The sequence below is a fragment of the Anticarsia gemmatalis genome, chromosome 11, assembly GCF_050436995.1.
Source record: "Anticarsia gemmatalis isolate Benzon Research Colony breed Stoneville strain chromosome 11, ilAntGemm2 primary, whole genome shotgun sequence".
NCBI lineage: Eukaryota > Metazoa > Arthropoda > Insecta > Lepidoptera > Erebidae > Anticarsia > Anticarsia gemmatalis.
The window spans coordinates 3,882,734-3,906,942 of record NC_134755.1 but is presented as its reverse complement, the minus strand read 5'-3'; the positions used below and the strand labels follow the sequence as shown (position 1 = coordinate 3,906,942).

The 24,209-nt window shown below is 33.7% G+C and overlaps 1 protein-coding gene across 1 annotated transcript in view; it reads right to left on the bottom strand.

Moving 5' to 3' along the window:
- The window catches only part of dy (transmembrane protein dusky), a 34,462-nt gene extending 10,589 nt beyond the window's left edge, over nt 1-23,873 (bottom strand). The window contains exons 1-2 of the mRNA XM_076120147.1: nt 23,661-23,873; nt 1,892-1,948 (exon numbers count right to left, since the gene is read on the bottom strand). Of these exons, the coding sequence (XP_075976262.1) occupies nt 1,892-1,942 (51 nt within the window). The 5' untranslated portion in view covers nt 1,943-1,948; nt 23,661-23,873. The remainder of the gene's footprint in view (nt 1-1,891; nt 1,949-23,660) is intronic.
- Nucleotides 23,874-24,209: the final 336 nt, after the last annotated feature.

Sequence of the window (24,209 nt, the reverse complement as noted above, 5' to 3'; positions counted from 1 at the left end):
CGTAAATATAATATAAAGTAATGTAAAATGTTTACGGTTATAAACAAGAATTACGGCGAGAATTTATTATGTTCATATGGAATTTACGACGCAAAATGATCACACACTCAAAAGCATATGAGTGAATTTGTAAAACAATATACCTGAGTATATAAGCCTCAAGAGATCTTGCATAATATTTGTGTTAAATGTAATGCTAGCTATGATGGATTTGCTTGCTTGCGTTTTGATGATATAGATAAAAAGATACATTGCCCGTCAAACATGCCTGCTATATACCTACTATTTGTGTACCAAATTTTGTACATATCGTTTCAACCGTCTCTGCATATTTAAGTAACTAAAACGCCTATTCTATTTATTTAACGAAATACGGGTTAAACGTTTAAACATTACACAGTTTTCCTAAAATAAACCCAATAAACTAAAATATCACTCTAATACCTATACTACTTTCTCAGAAAACAGTTTCAATACATCTAAAACCCTTTACAAAACCTACGTCTCTAATTCACAAACCCGCAATACTCCAGATTTATTCAATTTACTCGCCTCTATACCGAGAAACGGGGTTTGACGTTTGACCCGACGTTTATATTTTATCGATAAAACGGATTTAGGTAAAGGACATCCCTAAATCTAATTTGAATAACAAGTGTCGGTTTCAATTATGAAAATATGATTTTTCCAGATAAATTGTAGCTTTAGTTAATTTGACGTTTGTTGATTTATAAGGAATTGGGTAGACAGTTATTGTTGATATTGTAATGTGAATTCCTGGAATTACACTTTATTATTTATTTTTGTAACAATGAACAGTGTAATATCAAGATTTTGGAGATAACCCATACAGTAATCTGAATATGAAAACTACATATATCAGTGAATTAATCTAGAATAGAAGTAACATTTTATTTTCATAAAAACTTTGCATTACTTTCACTGATATCTACTATTTATGTATACTATTATGTATATAAAAATATGAAAAGAGGTAAAAATACATCGTATCTCCCATGACTTGAATTCATTTCCGTCGGTTTCGTAGTAAATGATCAAGCAAGAGTCAAAATTATTCAAGCTATTTGAACTGAACGAATAAGTAGGATGGGTTAAATTTATATGCATAAGTAGTCCACAGCTTAATAATTAAACTATACGACCACTCATAGTTTCGAAGAATGGGATGCCTTGTATACTCCTAAGCCCCGCCCTTACAATAAAAATTAGCATCGTCAAATGGTCATGTTCATAATATATTCCATAACCATATTCCATTCAGTAACAAAATGTCCGCCCCTTTCTACTTTTCTATTGGTTGAATCAATTTGGTAGTTATACGTGACCGGATTATATTTAGAAATTGTTATTTTATTGGTAGTTTTAACAACAAATAATTGATTAGTAATGCAGGTAATAAGTGAGTAGAGTTTGGTAAACTATAGTTATAATCAAGTAGTCGCAAGTTAATGAAGTCGTCGCAAATTAGAGGCCCTTTTTATTTCAATAATATAGAATTACAACTTAACTGTCCTTTGTAATTCCGGAAGCCATAAAATCATTTCATACGCATGTTATGATAAGTGTAGTCAGTAGCCGCATATTAGATATTTACTTACATAATTTAAGAACAGAAAATCTTGACATAAGATAATTAATGTATAAAAACAGGCAGCAGGCCTGCCTACATTACCAAAAGACAATAAAAAATTGCATTTAATAAGCTCTTAGTATCTAACTAGAAAATGTAACTACTCTCCTCATAAATTAGTCTCACGTCTTTCTTCAGACTTTTCTACATATTATCATAACGGTAAAATTAAGGCGATATTTGAAATTCAATGTGATTCACCACAAATAAAATGTTAATAAAAGCTCAAAGTATTCTCACCATGTGTAATATGAGCAGAACTCCTATAGTAAAGCCTCTTCGCAGCCGCATCCTGATCTGTAAATAAAAGAAAAATAGGTCAGCGGCATTTCAAAACCACCACATATCGTTTTTTTCGTATTGTAGCACAACTATAACATTGCTCGAAGATGATAAGTGAAAAAGAAAGAATGAGAAATACACCTTTGTCGAAACGTGGATATACGTATTAGAATACTATATGGTAGAATACTTCCATTGTAACTACATAAATGGCGAACTATTTATATGTGTGTATAAGGGGCAAGCCTATTACAAATTGACAAACCCCAGGTTACTATCGAGAATGTTCCATATAAAGCCACATTGTTTTAGCAAAAGGCATCTGAATGCTTAAAATATTCGCAGATTATTTTGCGGTCAAACAAATTCAATACAGCCAGCCGCCGTTTTTTGCGACCCAACGTGAATTTAATAAACAAACACCTTTCACACAAAACCACATGTCGTAAAATAAGTAAATCGAAACGTTTTTTCACAAATTGATTTAGGTTTTTGTGAAAATTGAATTCGCAAACATTTTGTGTAAACTGACTTAACTGTCGCCAAAGTTTTCAGTGTGATTAAGTTTTATTAGGACCTAAAATGTCTTGTTTACCTTGTACTCTAATATAATTAAATGTTGAAGTTCATGATAAGTTGTTTAATGTGAAAACGAAACCACCATATAATATAATTTAGATCAAAATAACGACCAAAGAACTAGAGCGTTATATTGATATCAATTTGAATAATTATGAGCCATTAACCTTACATCTAAAAATTTTATTTGTAAAAATCACCTCAAAAATTTAAAAACTCGTACAAGAAACTGACAAATGCAAAACTCAACTCTAATTAAACACCTCAGTCATACTCATAAGACAAACAGAAAATTTACGATGCCTTCACGGTTCACAATCATATCGTTACCTTCCACAATGTAATACATACACCAGTACTATAGTTCAGTGTTACTTGTTCCCAGTGATCAACAGACTCCCATAATGAACCTACTTTGTCTGCCGGTACAGTTTCCAAGTGCATGTAGGACGGAATCCGGTGCAGTATTGTCATTCTTTACCCACGACTGTTTCTTAGAGAATGTTTTAGTATTTGAGACGGTTATGTCTGACTGTGACATGTACAATAAAATATCTGAGTAGGTCGGTTATCTTCAGACGGTTTTTAGAATCGTTTGTGACAATTTAAGATTCTCAAAGTAAGAATCCAATGCCAATTAGAAAAATGCAGAATTTTTTAAATTAGGAGGAACCATGATATTATAGAACACTCGTTAACACCAAGATATTATATTCTACCTAAATCATCTGAAATACATGGATAAGGCCAATGACGATGACTATACGTAAAATGCAGACTTTTGAAATAACGTAAAGGTTAGCTGCTTGAATATTCACCCACCTTAAGTTGACTTCCAGACTTAAACATCTTTGGCACCAAGTTAAAGCCTAACAACTTATTCAAGCAGCAGAAAAGAAATGTCTTACAAGAAAACCCTCTTGTGTACACTAGAAAAGTGTAGTAAGTAAATCTTTGCGTAAGAGAAAACGGGCTCTAAAAGGCGCTTATTTACTCAAGTCTTGAAGATTCAAACAGTTTTTAGGTTCACCGCGAATGGTAAACGTTAAAGGCAAATTGAAAAAGTTTCCAGAGTAATTTGGCAATTTCAAAACATGTTATGGACTCAGAGGACGAGGCTTGAGGAAAACAAGAAAGCATTCAAAGCTTAAAAGGCCAAAATAAAAGGGAAATTTCAATAATGAACTTCTTGAAACAAAAGCAATTTTAATTGAATGGCCAATTTTGGTTGAAGTAATGAATCTGAAAGATTGATACTCCAGTCTAAGACGAACGTTATAAATTAGAACGAAGTTTCATGTTTCATTAGCCTTGTTACTTGTTGAATTAAATCAAGACATCTAACTTGGAGACAACTTTTTGCTCTATACCATAATATATTCATATAAAAAGCAAAACGAACGATGTATCCACTATGCAGTACATTGCTGATATTTTCATAACTTTACTCGTCATTATTTTAGAAAAGAAACAATGTACAGAATAACTGGTTGTCAACTGAGATACACAATAGCCTCTCAGATACGCTTATTGCTGTCTCACACTAGGCATTATACCTACTAGGCGGTCTCGTAAACTTCTACTCCGTTGGTAGGTACCATTTCTATTAGTTTACACTCACGACATAAAAAATGCCATTAAACTAAGTTAACGACACTGCAAACCCATTAATCTTACGATAATTGTTTTAGCGGTATTCTCAAAGCGGGTTCACATACCACAAGCATGAATAACTTTCATTATTACAATAATACCATTAATTCTTCACAATATATGTGGCAATGAGAAAGTAAAGCCACACCGCATCGTCATGGTGGTTTAATTACAAACGGGGGTGAGCACAGATAATAAGATTTCACACTTTTACACACCTACGTGGTTAAGAGAAAATTTTAATGGTTTCTTTTAAATATGTTTTAAATTGTTAGCTTTCGTGTATATAAAGAAGATGAAAACTTCAGACGTAGCATACTATGGTATGGTAAAAACTTATATTTATAGTTAGTCCACAACACTATCTTAAATTGGAATATGTACTTAATAACAGCGACCCATCTGAAACGCATATAGAGGGAAATGGAAGTTTTTCACGTTCCTATTTTTTGCAGAAACTAGTTATCATTCACATATCTAAGGAATACATCTATGCATAATTACACCAACAAGAAATATACAGTAAGTTCGGACTACTTTGATCTCATACTTATAGAAAAAGCTAAAAGCGGGCTTAAAATAAAAAGTATACACAAAACTGAAGCGAAACGTAGCAATAATCACAAGAATATTACGAATACTGAGGTAATATTCGGTAAAAGACATTAACGTACTCATGAAACGTAATTACGTTTTTGTTCAACATACTTTGAACGTGTGACCTTCATATATTTCTGGATTAAATTCAAATAGCCGAGTATCAACGAAATCTCAAATTTAAGTCAAGCTTGTATCATGTTGTCTTCGTCATTTAAGCGAGTACTACAGCGATAGAAATACTTCAAAACAAATTCGCAACAAATTGATAACCTCCTCCTCTTTTGTAGTCGGTTAAGTATGTGAGTATTGTACGAGTATTCGGTTGGAAGGCATTTAATATGTGAGATTCAGAAGCCTAGACGGAGGTCTTCAAGTGAATAATACACGTACCGTATTATTGACCCTAGTCGCATCGCAACGTAGTTGACTCTCGAGCACAATAGAGTATGGCAGCTTGGTCGAGCTTTAGGGATAGGATTTATTTATGATGAAGTTTGTATTAGGTTAAGCATAGCATTTACCAGTGACAATATTAGATGAAACCAGCCAATAATGTGGTGAGAATTTCTTGTCGAAATCGTGTGCCCTGCCTCGCTATATAAATACCGCACCCTAACAATATTACAATCGGAATAAAAAATGACGATCACGTATATTACATCAAAATTCCTTACGAACACAAAAGCCTCAGTATTTGCATTCGTAATGATGTTTTTTCGCTGTGTCCATAAATCAAACATAAGTGGATCCTTATCACGGCATCAATCTGCGTTCTTTCGATTGCTGACGTTTGAAACATGTACATTTTAAATAATGAACCACCTCCCATTAGAAATTGTGGTTCAAGGGTGAACGGGTCAACCAGCCTTACCGATCGAATCGCAAAAGGAATTTACCCACTTATTTCCCTTTTGCTTCACTAAAAAGGGAAAGTTTGTATTAAGTTGGCAGTAGAACGGCATGTCGGAATGCAATTTTGTTGCCGTCTTTGTCTGCGCTATCTCGAGCATGTGAAGGAAGCGTGTATCTTTAATTGTTTCCTAAAAGGTTCTCGTTTCCCGAATGCAATATCGTAGCTTTTTATGAATGTAATGCCTTACATATTATTTCCTTTATGTTTTTACTGAGCGTGTGAAGACTTTTGTTTTCGTTTCCCATTCATCCTTTCACGGTTTTATGTTCCATCTCTTTTCTCCATGTACAAACAATAGTTATCGAATTCGCCGATCGGTGTTTGCGTTGCTTATTGACACAGCGGATGAAAGCTCAATATTGGAGTGCAAACTTGCAAAATAATTGCCTAGACCGCCGAATCTCGAACAACTCATTTAGCACTTTAATAAAAACAAAACACCGGGCGGCCGCTTAATTGGCGGGAGCCGTCGCGAAAGTAAAGACGTGGGCACACCGCACCACTTTAATCACCGAATTTTGGGCGTTCCCGCTGAACAAGTTGGTTTTCGGGGCAAGTGGGCCGTGGGAGCACCGGGAGAAAGTACCACAGCACATATACCGGAACTCTTTGTACATACTACTTTAGAGTTTTTGCGGTGCATTTTCGCTTGTAAAATATGCGGTCGCGGTGCGTCCATTGTATAATTACTGGGTGCGGTGGGCCCTCGGCAAAGTTTTATTGCACCTCGGGTGATCAGCACGAAAAGCATCGCGGTCCGGCCCCCGTTTTATTTGCAGATTAACAATTAATAAAATGATTCATTATTTTTATGGTTACACGGACGTTACGGGTCATTCTCGCTTTAAGGTGTGCCGATAAAGTATAATTTTAATGTCCCATGATGATACTGTGTTTCGCGAGCTCGGAATTAAATTTGAATGTTATGACGTGTGTTTATACACGGGTTAATTAATACATAATTACTTGAATGTAAATGCTACCTTAGAGACTCATTTACTAACTCCGCCGTACTGAGTGCAAGCTTTTATATGTTACTCTTGCGCGATGCTTTTACCTATACATGATATTAAAAAATAATACAGTTTTGAATAAGTAAAACCTATAACTACTTGTGATTTAACTAGTTTAAGAAATTAATTAACCTGTTTAAAAATCGATTAACGAACTTTTCTTCGTTTTGAATAAGTACCAGGCCAGCATCTATAAATAAACTCAATAACAGTTTACCAGTTCAAACGAGAACCGAAAAGTGAAACCGAAATTCCATTTCATCTCAGTACCGACATTTCTAACCAAATCAATTTCATAACCGGTCCAGTCTACCGAACTGTTTCATTACTATCAATTAATGGTTGTACCCACCATAAAACGAGCTATTAAATCATGCAACGTACTTTTAAAACCTCCATCTACTTATTAGTACGTGATAAGTAATTTATAATCTCAAGTTAAATATTGAGTAAAGAAACCACTTTTCCCATGGATAGGAAACTGAATGTATGGTTAGCGTAAATTCCTTTAGATTTATGATTATACTCTACTTAAGTGACAGTAAATGGGCAGTGGTAGCAAGTGGTATAAGCATATGCTTCCCACGCAAGAAGTTGAGGGTTGAAAATCTAAATAGTAAGTAGCAGTAGTTACTCGAGTAATAAAAATCATCACTTGTTTTGACGGTAAATGGAAACATCGTAAGGACCCTTTTCATACCTTTAAGGTTTTTAAGCGGTTGTTGAAGACATAGGTAAAAGGTTCCCACATTGTCAGCTTAAGTACTCCACCTTCAAGGCCTATACCCTCTTACACAGGGTAGACTTGTGTCAAGCACTGAGGCATAAAATGGATGTAACTATCGAAATTGTTTTAGTCGTAGTAGAATAACAGTAATATAGATCTCCTACTCACACATTTCTGAATACTTTTCTTATAAGTGTAAATGAGCGCATAATTTTGGCCGTTATTAACCGTTACGGCAGATTGTTTCAGCTTATATTAACCATTCTAATACAACCTCTTGCATTAGCAAGTCAAACATAACCAAGGTGTTAACATGAGAACTCTTCGCGGTTACAAGGTATAATTCCTAGCGACTGAATAGCAACAAACGAGCTAATAACATAGTCGTATGATCTACGCGTGCTTCGAGCAATTATGACAACAGCCTACGTTTATCTTACTCGTAGAGTTATGTTGTCACGCCTTGGAGTTAAAGAAAGATGTTAGAGAATGAATTCGAATTCGATTGTATCAAATAGTGTTTTTAAAATATGTATGTTATTTTTAAAATAGCAACAGTCGTAAATTTGTTTCTTTCGGATATCAACACACTATGTAAATTATTGTAAATAACCTAGATGGTAGTACTGGAGTAAAATTTTCGTAGTTATTAATTTAGGGTTAGTATTAAAAAAAAATCATTATGATTTATTTAGTATATGCGACTGTATTCTTTTTTCCGACCACGATTACCTAAAATCGTAGTAGGTACATCCTTTAAATAATTCTAAGGCCACAAATACCAAAAATCTCAGTGCATTCTAATATTCCAAGGTTGCCTTTATAGAGTTATATACATATAATTAAGGAAATTGGAAGATTTAAAACACTTCCATGTGATAAGTCATTACAACGCGCGTGGCATTACATCTGCGCCGCAGTGTTGATCTCACGACTCACGCGCACCCACCTCTTACTTTCACTGGCTTGACACGATTAGCCCGGGCCCTTCAATTTATTATATGAAATATTTCGTGTATTATACAGATACGAGAGAAATAGATTTTACACCTAGTTTATCAGAGTGTGGGACGATAATGTTTATATGGTACATGGTAGAGTATTGCGTTACTTAGAAAACGTTGGTACCATTGAATTACGAGTACGATGCCTGCTTGAATGGTTGATAAATTTATATTTGAATTGATAGCAATCAAATACGAACTAACCAAGAATTAACTGCATAGTGTTGTATTAATTGTTCAAATGTGAGAGTTGTGCCAAAATCAAATTTAACTAATCATGATATTTGATACTTTGATATCATAGCTAGCAGCTGCGGTAGAATCAAGTTATGAATACACCAATTCTATCATATAAGATATCAATCATACTCGTGGATGAAATATATATCTGTTAAAATATTTCGTTATTGAACTATTCGATTAAAAGCAGAAGTCTTTACCATATAGTTAAAAGTCTAGTTAATAGAGGCTCCGTTTATAGTATATTTTATATTTATTGATTTAACTTTTCATTGTGAAGTTTGTCAATAAGCTATTTGAAAGTGCTACTGTAACGCAAGAAACGTCTACATGTCACGACAACTCTCGAACTTAAAAAGAACATAGAAGAAGCTCATTAATTGTTGCCAGTGACAGTTTGTCACGTCTCGAGTGACAAATGTCGATGAGAACGTTGTCTCTCTCGTCGTGACAAAGAATCACGTGTTTCGTGATACTATTCTCTATATTGATTGGTGTAAGACAATAGATAAAAAATGTACGGTAAAAAGAATGAAAATATGACTTTATGTATTAGACAGTGCCTATAAGTAATCAATTTAATTAATAAATTGAAAACACACAAATGTATGCTTGCATAATAAGTCTTTAAACATACTATTGCACTCTCAATACTACTAATTATATATCAGTTATAGCCTTCTTTGGAAAAATCTATCGTACATAAGTAAGCTTTCATCGCTAATCATATTGCTTCGTCACTTAATAAGAGTCAAACGATACAAGAAAATGTCAGCACAAATGTCCGTACTTTATTCCAATCTTCGTAAACAAAACCAAAGGCATATTGATTTCATCGAAAGCTCCAATACAAATATTTGTTTCTTACTAAAGTGTACTACAGAAGAGAGCCAAAGAGCTATGCTAACAAATTAAACGCTCATTGCCTCAGAGAGGTCTAGACGACAAATATTATCAACAAGTAAATGATGCGCCTTGACGAATAGTGTTTGACTCGAGCAACTAAAGTTGAGTATTCAATATAAATATTATACTGTCCGAAAGTTGCTGAATTATAAAGTTTTAAATGAGAATATAAGTTTATTAAAGGTTTTAAAGACCATACAATTTTATTCCTTGTATTCAAGAGGGCAGACTAGTGCATCTTTTCTACCATAAAATTTGATTGACAAAAAAGGACAAAACATACATTTGATAACGATGTCTTTATAAAGCTTTTCATCGGAATTCGTGTTTAAGTAGCGTATTACATAGATTATGATGTTATACTTTAGAGCTAACCTACCCCCATCTACACAAGGCTTGACATTGTGTGTGTATTGTATTATAAACGGCGTAACATTCAGAAATAATAAACAAATATACTCGATTTCGGCTAAACCTAACAAACTTTATTCAGTCACTAAAGTAAACAGTATCAGTGCCTATCGTTAGATCTGCGAGCGTTGACCTGCGCTCGCGCCAATGAAACTGAAAGTATATCGCGACAATGTACACAAAGTTTGTACCTACTATATTTTATTATCTACGTAATTACTGTCACTGGAAGCTTAGAGTTCTAGTTCATTTTAATGCGAAGTTCAATGACCGCGTGATGATTATGCTTCTTTGAAGGTCTAGGGACAGTTTGTATTGATAACACAATCAACGCATTACAATTTTTGACAGATTCACTATACTGATATCTGTAATTTTTTTGATAAACAGTTTCCCAGCTTACTGAAGTTCACTCATAATGTAATATTGGCCCTAACACGCTAAAAGTGAATCAAATATTTGTAAATTAATTTGTTTTAGTTTCAGTTTTTGTTGTGATGTGACGTTCTACTATGTAAACATTGGACGACAAAAATAGATTTTCTCGCTTTTATATATTTGCGAATCCGATATCGTTAGTACGTTACGAGCTTTCGGTTGCTATTGAAAAGGAATTACTTATTTCTTGTCAATAACACTCCGGTTCAACGAACAAGTTACAAACAAATAAATATACTTAAAATGCGATTGCCACAATTTAATACCAATCCTTTCTAGAGGGAGTTGGTAAATTTTTCAAGGCATTATATTCTCTTGATTAAGTGTGTAAGTACTATATCACTGTGACATAGCCTAACAAAACTCAATTTATTCGTTCTAAGTGAATATTCATAACTTTACAAAGAGATCCTGATGATGAGGGTAAAACCAACGTGTCAACTTTATTAATTACATTTCCTCTGATATAAGTAAGTTCATTCTAATTCACTTACAACGTTCTTCTTTTGGGTTCCTAACATTCCTTCAAAAATTACCCAGGAATGTGGCATCTTACGTACAACAAGGAAATAAACTCAAGTGATTTTTTAAACACACAACACTCGAAAGTCTTTGTTTACACTTTCTCTGAAGCTGTCACTTCTAGGATTTTGGACTCTCCGATGTCAACTTGTCATAAACAACTTAGAAAGAGATAGCCATATATGGACATCACACGTGTGACAAGGACAGTTACGTTTCAGCGATACAATTTCGGCGCGGTCAACGACACTTGATACTTTTGCTTTCGCCAAAGCTTTTACTGTTAATATCGTGTTGAATTAATTGGTGTGTTAGCTTGGAGACGATAAAAGCTAAATTACGTTATAAAAGAAGATAAATATCAATATTGACGAACGTGCCTAAGAAACTCTTTTAACTATTAGACGCTCGAGTCACTGAATATATTTGTTGTAGTAAAAGTATTCGCTAGTCGGTATGCAAAATAAAGAAAGGAATTTTACGCGTCATTTTACTTTACGAAAATGTTTATCAAACGGTTTAGACGTTTTACTAATTGACTTTTGTGATCCTGTTGAACTCGTTAAAATTAAATATTTGAAAGAGCTTCGTTGTAATAATAGCTGGCTTCAAACCCAATATATGTTTGTGAAATTTTCCCAAGAATTTATATATGGATGGAATCTCTACATTCAGACATTCTGGCGTACAGATATTATATTTCACGCAAATCAATTGTGGTTCTTGATGTATTTCAGATACGTTGTATCTTCAATTCAATTGCACACGAATGCAACTTCTTACTTATCAAGTCAAGAAACAATTATAATAATTAAATACAACAATCCCTATTGATATGACGTTCACATGGCTTCCTAGGAAATGTTGACAGTTAGAGTTAATTACCGTTCACAATGAGGCACCCAGTTGTCTGGGAACTCGTGTCTCTGGATCGTAAACCCCGATGCGAGACCCGGTGGCCCACTTCGAACACTGTTAGGCCTTAGAATATGCGATAAAAACATCTCGAACACATACCAGCAAACGTGTTGAGTAGATATGGGGAATTGATACATTTTGATAAACGTGACTGGATTGTAACTTGAAGTATTCGTGTTTTATATTTTACGGTCATTTTCAATAATCTATCTTTAGTTATGGATATTATACAATACGAGTAGTCTACTCCAAAATCCTAAGAACATTGGGAAATTGAATTGAAAACTATCATTAATTGTTCTTAGGGACCATATACGCTTCATGCGTCCAAATAACTGTATTAGTTAAGTAAAATAAAATAGAAAACAATTATATCTTGCACGTTTCATTACAAACTCTATCAAATGTTTATTTTAAATGTTAAGTAGAATTCAGCTGACAACCAACTCCCATTCAGCAAAGCTGTCGTTGTTCTAGTCATAAACGGGGCTATGAATACAGACAGATTCCTAAAATATTTACCCGTCACCTCTAAAGCTCACCTAGAAGCTTCAACAAACTAATCAACTTGATATACGTCTCTACATCGACTTTTTAATTGACCTTTCAAACTAAAATTTATTTTCACATATTTATGTACAGTTATGTGATCAATCACAATCATAAAACTGTTGTATATTTTGCATAATTTTATTCAAACAAGTTTTCTCAAAATAGCGTTTACAAAAGTGTGTCCAATAAACTGTTATCTGTAGAATTTATTAATTACTTTGTATCAGCGATTTTGTCCATTACATCGTAACTGGACCTTACGCGGCACCTTCGGACCCTATCGGTTTAATTACCGCTCTCGGCTTGCACAGTTAATGGATATCAACAGAAATTAATTAAGCCCAAAACAGATACTGACCGTAACAAATTCAACCAAACGTATAATTACTATGTAACGCGAGTACGAAATAAATCATACAATCGACTTTTAGTGAAGGTAAGTAAGAGTAGTCAAAAACGAAAGTAGAATCGATCTAGAATCGACAGTGCCGAAACATCGGAGTCGGATTGTGGTCAGTCGGTCGGTAACTTTCACCGGCGACTAATTAGCGATACCCAGTATCGATGTTTACAAGACCACCGCGGCGAATACCGATATCGATATTACGCACCTTATCTATCGACGGATGACGTTCCATCTCATTTAGGAATTTAAGCTGTAGAGATAGTGTAACTAGAAAATATGATGCCTACGCAACGTTATGATTGATTACTGTTTGAGTTACTATAGACTGAACAAAACGTTTAATGATCTGCCAGACTTATTAATAAAGATAATAAGATTGAAAACTAATCTGTATAATTCAAACTCTAAATAAAATTTAAAATTCAAATTAAAACACACCCTGAATCTTCGAGTTCAATATACAAGTACACTAAGTAGGATTGATAATAAAAAAATATAATATCATAAGGAAAATTGTACCGTAATATCGATATGACTTACAAAACAGTTGATCGTCGCATCACTATCAAAAGCTCACCGATGACCGGCGCGTACGCACGCGAGCCCGCCTTTAATCAATTGGGCGGGCACACCAAAGATGTATTACGATACATACATTATGTAGTTATGATCAAGCCTTCACTTAAATATTTAATGCCTCGATATTTTGTTAAAGAGTGACAAAATAAAATGTTTTATGGCGATAAGTGAGAGGCAACTTTGTAAGAAAGTTTTTGATTCAGGAAATTAAAGTAAAAAAAAACATTTTAAGTACATTAAGAAACAATACTTTTTGGCAAGGATTTCTTTGCTAAAGTACCACACAACCTTTACAACATTAGAAGGACATAACACAAAATAACACGACTACTTTACACCTAAGAATAAAGTAATATATTTATCAAACAATTTCAGAAGTGTATGTCTAATGCTTCATAAAATTCGTTCAAGTAAATAAAGTAGGCATACAAATCCCTACTACACAAAAAGGTTGACAGGGGCATATTATCGTATGACAAACAGTCGAGCCGCAGACGTTACCGTGTCTACTGTCATCATTTATCCACAGGGCAAAGGGCCTTACAAACAGAAGAATATATGTATTTAATTCATTTTGTACGCCCAACGTAATGGGCCGAATTAATTTTCGAGTCTGATGTTTTATTTTTCATCTGTTTCCGAATGGAAATAAATTTTAGATGGTTACTTTAGCTGTTGTATTCAATTAAAAAGCTGAGAAATGTTTTTAGTACGGGATTGTTTTGTTTTTAACAAAAACTTCCAATTTCAGGAATGTGAATACACCCAAACTATTTACTAAAGCTTTGTTCGTTAACAGTTGGCAACAAAATAACTCACTGACGAAAATCACGTCTCATTTTACTTGAACACAACGAAGATAACTACTAAAACATTCATGAATAATTGCTCACTGAACACAATGTTTACTATGTTCCCAAACAATCGCTATTCAGAGGAAAACACTTATTAAGTATGGCTAAAATTGAATACTTGCATGAACAGTGCATCGTTTGTTAATGCCAATTAAACGCTGAGCTCAATAGCTTTCCCCAACGACAATTCCCATGCACTGTAGTGTAAAAAGAATACGTCGCTTTTTCAAAGATTCGTGCATCGAGAAACTCGATTATTTTAATTTGACGATCTTCAAGTTAACGCGTGATAGTTTGTAGAAAGTGAGTGTAGAGTATTGGTTTAATCAACGACTTTTTATTTAGTTTTCTCGATTTTTGTGTATTCAACAATATAGAGATTTTCTGATTGTCTATTTTACCTTTTAATATTCATATTCACATCGTAAATTGCGAAATGTACAGCCGTAAGCTTATGGAATTATTTACATACTTTCTATTTTCTATCGTATGTTTAATATTTCCCTCTTAAATACCTTTCTCGGGATATTAGTCTTTAATTTAATATCATTTATTAAAACAAGCTTTCTAGCGTATACTAGTCAAGTTTTCTGAAATCATCAAAAGTAATATAAATGTCCCAAAAGACGGCGATCCAAACGCATCGATCATTAAAAAAGCCAATTTAAAAAGAAAACGATACCAAATTTAAAATATAAACAAAAAACTTGACAATGACATGGGCAAAGGACGCCGAAATGTCAGTGAGCAAATTATAACACTTTCGCTGTCATTGGACGTGAGCCGTCGCGGTCGAAACAGTCGCTATACTCGGAACCTGTTTTGTAACAGTTCCGGCTGCACGATTGTCCTTTCAATCACTGATGTAACTGAGTTAGTTAACAATGATATTCGATGACGTTGTTTACTCGATGGTAATGTAACGAACCACGCAGTAGCTCGATTCTCTACTACTATCGACTACCGGCAACCGGCTAGTCATCGCCTCTAACGTCTGATCAGCGCCTCTAACGGGCGTCATAGGGACTATTTTGGTGATACATTTCAAATATCAAACTTTCGATACTCGGCAGTACTGACTGTAGAGAATTGCGCTACAGTAGCTACTCGTTATTTTCATATTTTTTATACAATGTTCAACATTATCTAGACACGATAATTATATGAAAATAGTATTTACGTTAACACACATTTTAACGTATTAACAACATGCAATCTAAAATACAATTAACAGTTTTCACATAAGTAAAAGATGGCATGCTTAGCACACATTCATAGTTTAGAGATTGCAAACTAATATATAATCTCGTCAAGTAAATTCCTTAGTAAATAAGTAGGTAAATGAAAGGTGGAACTAACTCAAACATTCAATACCTGTCAACTGTCAACGTTTTTGACACACAATCGCTACAGCTATCTATTCTATGAGATTTTTTATCGATATAATATCGTTAAAGTTTATCGATGTAAGTGTATTCGATGTTTGATTAACACTATTCCGCTCTAATTAACTCCAGTGATGTGTGGTGACATTCAAATGATTGATATTAAAACTTTTCAAATCTAGTGTTGGGTATCTTAATTAGTTAGGACTTTTTCCTTAAAGATTTTCGAGTCAACAAAAAACTAAAACCGTCTAGGTTTTAGTTTTTTCAGGTAAATAAAAGATGATTTATAAAAGGCTTTATTGTATAGAGGCTTTTTTTCAAAAGTAGATTATTCGACTAGTTTTTGTTGTATTAGGATTGTAACCTGAATATTACGTTACTAAGCGTTCTCAATAGAAAAACTGGCTTAAAAAACAAGATTAGAAGAAGCTACTTTTTAAATCGAGTTTATTTAAATGTATCATAACATTTAATTTTAATACCTGCTTATTCTGATTGTATTGAAAAGATTGCTCATGAGGTCTAAGGTTCATCTCCTGGGTCGGGCAAAGTACTTTTGATTTTTACTAATTTGTTTCTCAAAACTAGCGTCCTAGTTTAGTCTCGGCAATAGGCTCAATTCAACATGGGACTACTTACTATTGTTAGTGGCTAAACTTCGATGTATTACCCGGATTGTCTACACCTTTAAGTATATTAGGCATGATATTATATATTATATTTAATACTTTTTCACAGAATCGTAATGTAAACATACTAAACTAATGGTTAGAGTGCCATTAGTAAGTTAGTGCTGATAATTATAAGCAAACGTTTCCGAAGACGACATCATTAGCAGCAGCATAAAGTTTACACCGGGATGCCGCCGCAAGTTTAATTAGAAACAAATATAGGGATCTCTATCGAACATAAAATGTATTTTTATAGGTTTACTATCTGTACATAAAACTTATAACTTTGTGACGATACCTTTTACCCCGTGAATTCTATTCACACGGACGAATTTGGGAACAAAGGGCGAGATATTTTTTAGAATAAAAACAAAGAGATATAGTTATATCAGCCTTCTAGCAGCATCTAGCCTTTCTTCCTACTATGCTGAAGTCGACTGCCAGTCTCATCGGATGCAGCTGAATACCAGTATTTTACGTGGAGCGACTGCCTATCGGACCCCCACAACCCAGTTACTTGGTTTAAATCAAATACATTTTAACATTCAAAAACCGTTTCTCGATTGTCATAAGAATTTTATTCCGGAACAAAATTATACGATCAACTTCTGAACAGAAGATCGCAAAAATAACAAGATGTGTTATTTTTCACACACACATATATATGTAAATGATTGTAATAAATCGGACGTTGCCTATAAACACAATCTATTAACACAGATATTATTAACTCATGTGTATAATGTTGACCCGAGACTCGCTTGAACTTTCTCTATACTGGTTCCAATCCACTATCTAGCTTTGTAGGTACGTCTTCATTTTACTACATTATTTTTGTTGAGCAGTGAAAATATTTATATTGAAAGACTCTCTTTTGCTCGCTTCTTCACCCTCGTATAGAATAATCCGGGATAAAAAATATCCTTTATGTTAGATCAAGATATAAACTATCTATGCATTAAAATTTATCAAAATCCGTTGAGTAGTTTTGGCGTTGAAGAGTATCAAACTTACACACAAACATCAACTTCAAAAACTTTCGCATTTATAATATTAGTAGGACGGGTAATGAATAGTTTTTAAAGATACTTATGGCCTGAGGCTTGAATAACGCTGACTCATGAGACTATGTGAGAAATTATAATTAAGTTTATAATATAGGAAGCGATAATTGTTAATTGTTATATGTAGGTGGATAATAGCTCAACTTTACTAAGATGTCTGAAGACATAATCTGAGATAAGCAAAGCCACTTACTTTAAGTTTAATGCATGATTTGTTCCACATACTACTTTCATCATAACTTATTATTATAGTCGAAAAAACAAGGTATTTTTATCAACATTTAAAACACCTCTTAATTACAGATCGAGGCTTATATAGAGCTGGTAAGTCTCTAATAAAACAATAAAGGCTCAAAAGCAAAGCTTACTTATTTGTGTTCATTAATTTTGAATACAAAACGATCTACAAACACAAATTAAATCTATTCAAAGTTAATATCATTCCGAGGGCAAGCACCTATTAGTATTAATGCCCATTGTAACGTCGAACTTTATTCTACAAATTGCTTTATTTGCTGCGAACAATAATAATTGTTCTTGTAAGCTTGCGAAAACATAACGAACGAATTTACAAAACTTAATTGTCTGTTTTGTAGATCATCGATATACATCTCGCTACACTACTTTCCATTTTACAACTAACAAATATTGTTGTACAAAGGTATTCCCAGCATTAAATAGAAATTAATTTGTTGCATGTTCCCACGGTTGGGCAAAAACTGTGTTACGTTTGTCGTTAGCGTGTAGACGAAACTTTTACTAGAGCGTTTCTCCATAATCGGATTAGTTTCGGGACTAGAGTTATATAAAATGTATAATAGTGTTTTTATTGAACAGCTTTTTCATAGATCCCTTTATAAATGGAGTTGTTTGTATGTCGAGATGTGATTGAAGTTGAATGTAAGTAGAGAATATTTAGTAAAACTTTTTAAAGCGAGAGATATTTTGAGAAAATATAAGTTTGTTCCACAGAGACGAATTCGAAGCTTTTGTGCGTAATATTTTAATTCGATGGATAGACCATACTCAGAAAGCTCAATTGAATTTTAACTACTAGTTAAACTAAACTATTTCGTTGATGTCTAAACTCAACTGGCTCTGCAGCATAAAGGACTTTGTAATATTAAAGATATTTCTTAGACCGCACAAACCATATTTATTTGAATAATAATATAATCCCTTAAAGTTAACGACAATACAACGATTCGATACATCAAATTGCATTTACACTCGGTCAATCTAATCGACAGAAAATCGAGACGTTCACGGATAATCGACTAAATTATTCTTAGAGATGTGCATCGCAGGAAATGTAAGTCTTTACATAACGATGTTATAAAAGTCGGATAAAAGGTATTCGACTAATTTGGTTTTAACTAGAGAAAGTGCGGGTTACCGGAATTTAATGGACTCAAACATGTTAATAGGTTTTAGTTTATGGGATGTAGACTATGTAGTGAATGAATGGCTGCCGTGTCACGGGTTTGCTCCAGAGTACCTATATTATAATGTTTATCTCTTCTTCTTATTGTTAATGATGCTCTAAGGACAACGTGTTCTGGATGTTTTGCTCCATCTAAGACGAGAGTAAATACTCGCATACTGACCTATTAATTACGACAATATAGCGTAAAATCGGTAAGTATTTTCGACTTATTTGATTGAAACTTTATTCTATTTTTTCCTAGTAGAAGTAGTGTAATATAATACATGACAAGTAATAAAAAAGTGTGATTCTAGATTCTACGATATATGAAACAAGCCGTCAACAGAACCACAATCGTTACTCAAAGATACATAAATACCAATTAATCTGTATCTAAACGGTGAAAGTACGGACGGACGAAACAAAAACAGATGGGTCGGTAAACGGAGATGAGTTTCACCTATTAACGTACGATTAAACAGCGATTAAACGAATGCCAAGTACGAAGGCTTCCTGTTACTTAATTAGAACCTTAATATAATTATGTTGTTGACGATACCTGAGTTTTAAAGATTGTGAGATAATAGTAAAGGATTTCTTGGTATGTGCATTTGTTATGAGAACTTTTTTCGAGTAATCTTGCTCATTATACTGAGTTAAAGTATCTTGAAGGTGTATGTAAGTATGTGTGGGAATAATTCTTGTTAAGAATTTAAAGGTAGCATGTAATAACGCGTCGGTAAATTATATTACTGAAGTAACTGATTCTTAACATAAAGAGCGGTCTCTGAGGTTACTAAAGGATATTATTACCAGATCTACTCAGATAATAGATACTATTCCACGATATCTAACCATCCCGAAATAACGCAGTTTCCGGGAGAACGGAATCTCTTTGACAAATGGAAATCCATGCGGGTTTAGCTCGGGCTAAAGCCACTCGTACTGTATGGAAGATGCGACCAAAATTACTAGTATACTTGAAATTTCAGACTAGAATTCCTTCTATATTAAAATGTTCTTGTACATTTAGTAGCCCTAAACGACCGATGTGATTCAACAGCTACTTTACAAATTGTATTTTGAAGTCTTTTGTACTTTTTTCAAAGCTTTACGTAAGTTGAATTTGATATCTGAAATTTTAATTTTAAAAACCTCAACAAAAGAAATTTCTAAAACAGGCACAACACGTCAACCTTGGCCTTGAATAAAAGTTAAAGTAGATTATCAAAAAATGTTGGCAGTCAGCAGTGGCGTTAACTATAATACTGTTCTCCGTACTTAGTAACAGAACCAAAGAATAAGAAATAAAAAATATCTCACAGTTATTCAGAGAACCACATAATCAACTCATAATTATTTCATTAAACAAGATTAAAGGGCGTCTCATAACCTCTTTCCCTTCACTCGACTCGTATTCTTTTTCACGTACACTTTCAGCCGCTGACATTTTGAAAACTACTTTCTCCATTAAAATATATAGCAATATTATTTAATAACCCATTGTTCTGACATGTCAATACTAACGATTGTCCCATAAGAGTAAAGCTCGTCATTGTCAAGTGAAATGTCTGTTATGGGAAAATTATACATGTGCCGTATTTTATTTAAATTAGTTGTGAAGTTTACATTAAAAGAAGTTCTCAGTCAATTATTGTTGGAAAACATTATGTTAATGGTCTATACAAGAGATTTAATAAATGTGGACTGCATAAGATTTTATTATTGCCTCTTACTTTCTGGAAATTGTGGCACTAGAAAAAAATAATAAAGACTGAATAAAAAAAATAGAAGTGACTACAAATTGTATCGTGATGGATAAAATATTAAGTAGGTAACTACTTATTAAAATTTAATTCTCTCTTGACATTTGAATCAAGTCCTCAGTTTTAAAATTAAAATTAGACTGTAGACTAAGTGGTCATTTAAAAGTTGACCCAATCAAAGTCCATTCCATATATTATAATAATATTATTGTATAAGTAACTCTAACATTCAGTGCCATAATGACGTCACAAAGCGTCATCTTTTGCACCCCACTGTTTCTTTTCTAACCGAATACGCACAATTGAAAAGCAATTCGTCACAATCGTTTAACGTAATCGATTGAATAAGATCAATCGTTCGGTGAACAAATGCACAACCGATTGCTCTGTGAAATTAACCGTGTCATTGTAGGTCGACATCTGATTACCTGTATTGTAGAGTAAACGTTTGGAGATCGCTACTTGTATTATATTGTTGAGTATTTTGTTGTAAAGTGACGTCATACATGGTATTATTTTAATAGTCGTCTTTTGACAGCGAATTTCGTATTATAGGTGGGACAAAGTGCATTTTGAGCATTCCGTGTCTATAAATTATAAAACGTTGTTTTTTGAATAGATAATTTTCTAACGAATATGTGTACATCAGGATTCTATAAATAATAGTATGTATTACCAAGCGGCGGAAAAAAGTAAATAATATTAATAATAGGTTTTAAATCCTTTTTCTCCAATTCTTTGAAATATGTTGCCTTCCAGAAGTACCAATTAATATTCCCAGTCAAAACACTCTCTAAAATCTTCTCAGGAATTCGATATAATACATAGTTACCTTCAGTTTCCATGGAGATCGTGCCCTTCGAACTTACTGAGAAAGGTCCGTAGGGTTATAGTGAAAGTTTTGTTATTGTGTACCGGATCGACACAAAATACTTGTTTATGAAATATCAAATGTACGCCCGGAACTTTGACTAACTAGATCAGGGGCTCCCAACATTTCCGTAACGAGAAACTATTATATAATAATTTGTATAGTGGTAGACCATCGAAAACCTTACTATAACTCTTATGACCATAATATCATGGACCAACAAATTTTGTTGCATTGATGTTATTATGGAATTGGTTTGTATCCAGGATATTGGTGCATTTGTGAAAAGTGCTTGCAAAATGTTTTATTTGTCAGCAGAGAGATTTACTAGGTCCTCCTGTTGTTACTTTTGTAAACTAAAGGTTGAGAATCACTGAAATGGAGCAAAACTTAATAAGAACGAGATTGTTGTACCCCTTGGGAGTTTAGCTTTATGATTTTTTTATTATATTATTCGTATTTTCGTTATGGGATTTCAGGCAAGTGCAAGTAAACTGATTTTTTATTAAGTAATTTTCTTGAATTATTGATAAGCGATCCCAATACTCTAAAATCAACATTTTTCTTGCGGCTACAGGCTTATTGAGACTCTAATTAAAATCCTTCTTACTTATCTTAAAATTCTATAAATCTCGGTATATTTTTCTATATACCTTCGTTATTAAGTCTTCAAAGGTCTAATAATTTGGTAAAAAAGCACCTCATTATTTCCTTTCAACGAAGAAATTTGATCCCGTAGGCGTTTTTATACCGGCGTCGAAAATCTGGAGGATCTCATATATTTTAATAATGACTACTTACTTCAAGCTTGGAGCTTTATATTATGGAAATACGTATGACTCGGAAAATTTAGGCTTCTTTTTCTTCCGCTAATACAAAATAAATCTAGATTCCTGTTTAATCAAAGAAAAAGCGTACAAAATGGCATCATCTAACATCATCATTATAATTAAGTTTAAGAAAATTATACGCTTTCCACGTTACACAATTATCAATTAATCTATTAATTACTCAATATTCTTTAAGAAAGTACTTTTTGTATAATTTCTTAAGGTAAGCTTTCATCTTCAACGCTAAACGGTCTAAATTCGCCCACATTAAACAACTCTATTCACACATGATCTAGTTTAGCATAACTCTATCCAAAATTTACTTATTCAGCCGAAAAATTTAAAGTAAAACCATTAATTTTTCAAACAAAAGTAAATGTGTTTACCGACAAAAGAACGGAAGCAGTTAGCCAAACGGTTAGTGGTCCATTGTCAAGGTCGCCTGCTCGCGATCAAGCGTTTACGCAATGCGCCTGCGCCGGTAACTGAACGCAACTTTACCGTACTATTGTGACTTTATTAGAACGAATTTTGTATTATTTAGCATTTTTAAAGAAATTTTGCATTTGTTGACTTCATTAAATTAAATATAACTTTAATCAAGTTTAAGTTTTTTTTTAATAAAATTGTTTTTTACTATTTTTTAATTGTAATTATGATAAGATGCTACGTTCAGTCTAATTGAGCTTTGCTTTACTTTTGTCTAGGTCATTCTAATACGAATGCGTTATCTTTTTATTCTTAAATATTTAAGTCGCATCCTTACTTTCCAAACAACATTTTACCATAAATTATTTAAATACGGTAACCCAAATACATAATATTCAGATCAATAAAACTTAAAAATATTTTTTATAAAAAAACAACACGCAATTTTTTAAAGGTACCTTATATCCATCGCCCTGCAAAAATACAATCATGAACACACTTTCTTATAAAATAATATGCAATGTACAGTCGTTGACGGAAGCGCGAGGGCGGGCGGCACCTAACTGGCCCACATCGTCGATCCGCTCTGAATACCCCACAGTTCCGCACCACACTGTACCGGCTGTACCGACGTACAGATGAGCACATCAATGTAATTTGACTTAATTTACACTATCATATTGTTGTCTATAATTGAGTACAATTCGCTTCCAAATAAGAGTTTTCAAAAACATTTGATGATCGTCTGATAGACGATAATCAAGTTGTAAATGTACGCCAATGTACTATTACTCTCACACATGTCATTACACTGTCCGTGATAAACTTGTCTCATGAATATTCAATGAATATAGACGGTAACAGTAGTAATAAGAAATCACATAACACATGTCAATACAAAAAATACAAATCATACAATATTAATTACCAGTTAATTAATGGCATACATTATGATAAGCGAACATACCGTAATTCCTCGAACACGAACGAACAAAACAGGCCAAAAGTCAAGCAATGTTCCAAGCACAACACAGTTCGCACACAAAAAAGAACGTTCCACAGATTTGAATTTTCAGAAAAAGAAAAAGTATGACGTCCACGTGCGCCGGCGACGCGTGTTTCGAACGAGCGCGGCTGCGCTCGCGTCTCTCACAGTGACAAGTGGATACTGCGCAGGTGCAAAGCCAACCTCCCTCTAACAAGGTCGCGCCCCCCTCTCTTCTCACCCATTTCACCCGGAGAAAGTCTGCCTACATACATACCAAATTTTCGAACCGATTGAGCTGACTGAATTAACTTTGTACCGATGATGAATGAAACGTGTGTAAGGTCATCGTGTGGGTTCGCTTTATCTTGGAACTATTCCCACTATTTCGTTGCTTCAGTGTTACAGCATTCGACTTGTACTGAAGATGAGCTGTGTGGATTGGATTAGAGCCTTCTTTTGAAACAGGTTCTACAAAGTTATCTCGAAAGACTATAGAAGAATGAACGAGAGTTACCTATAGAATAAATT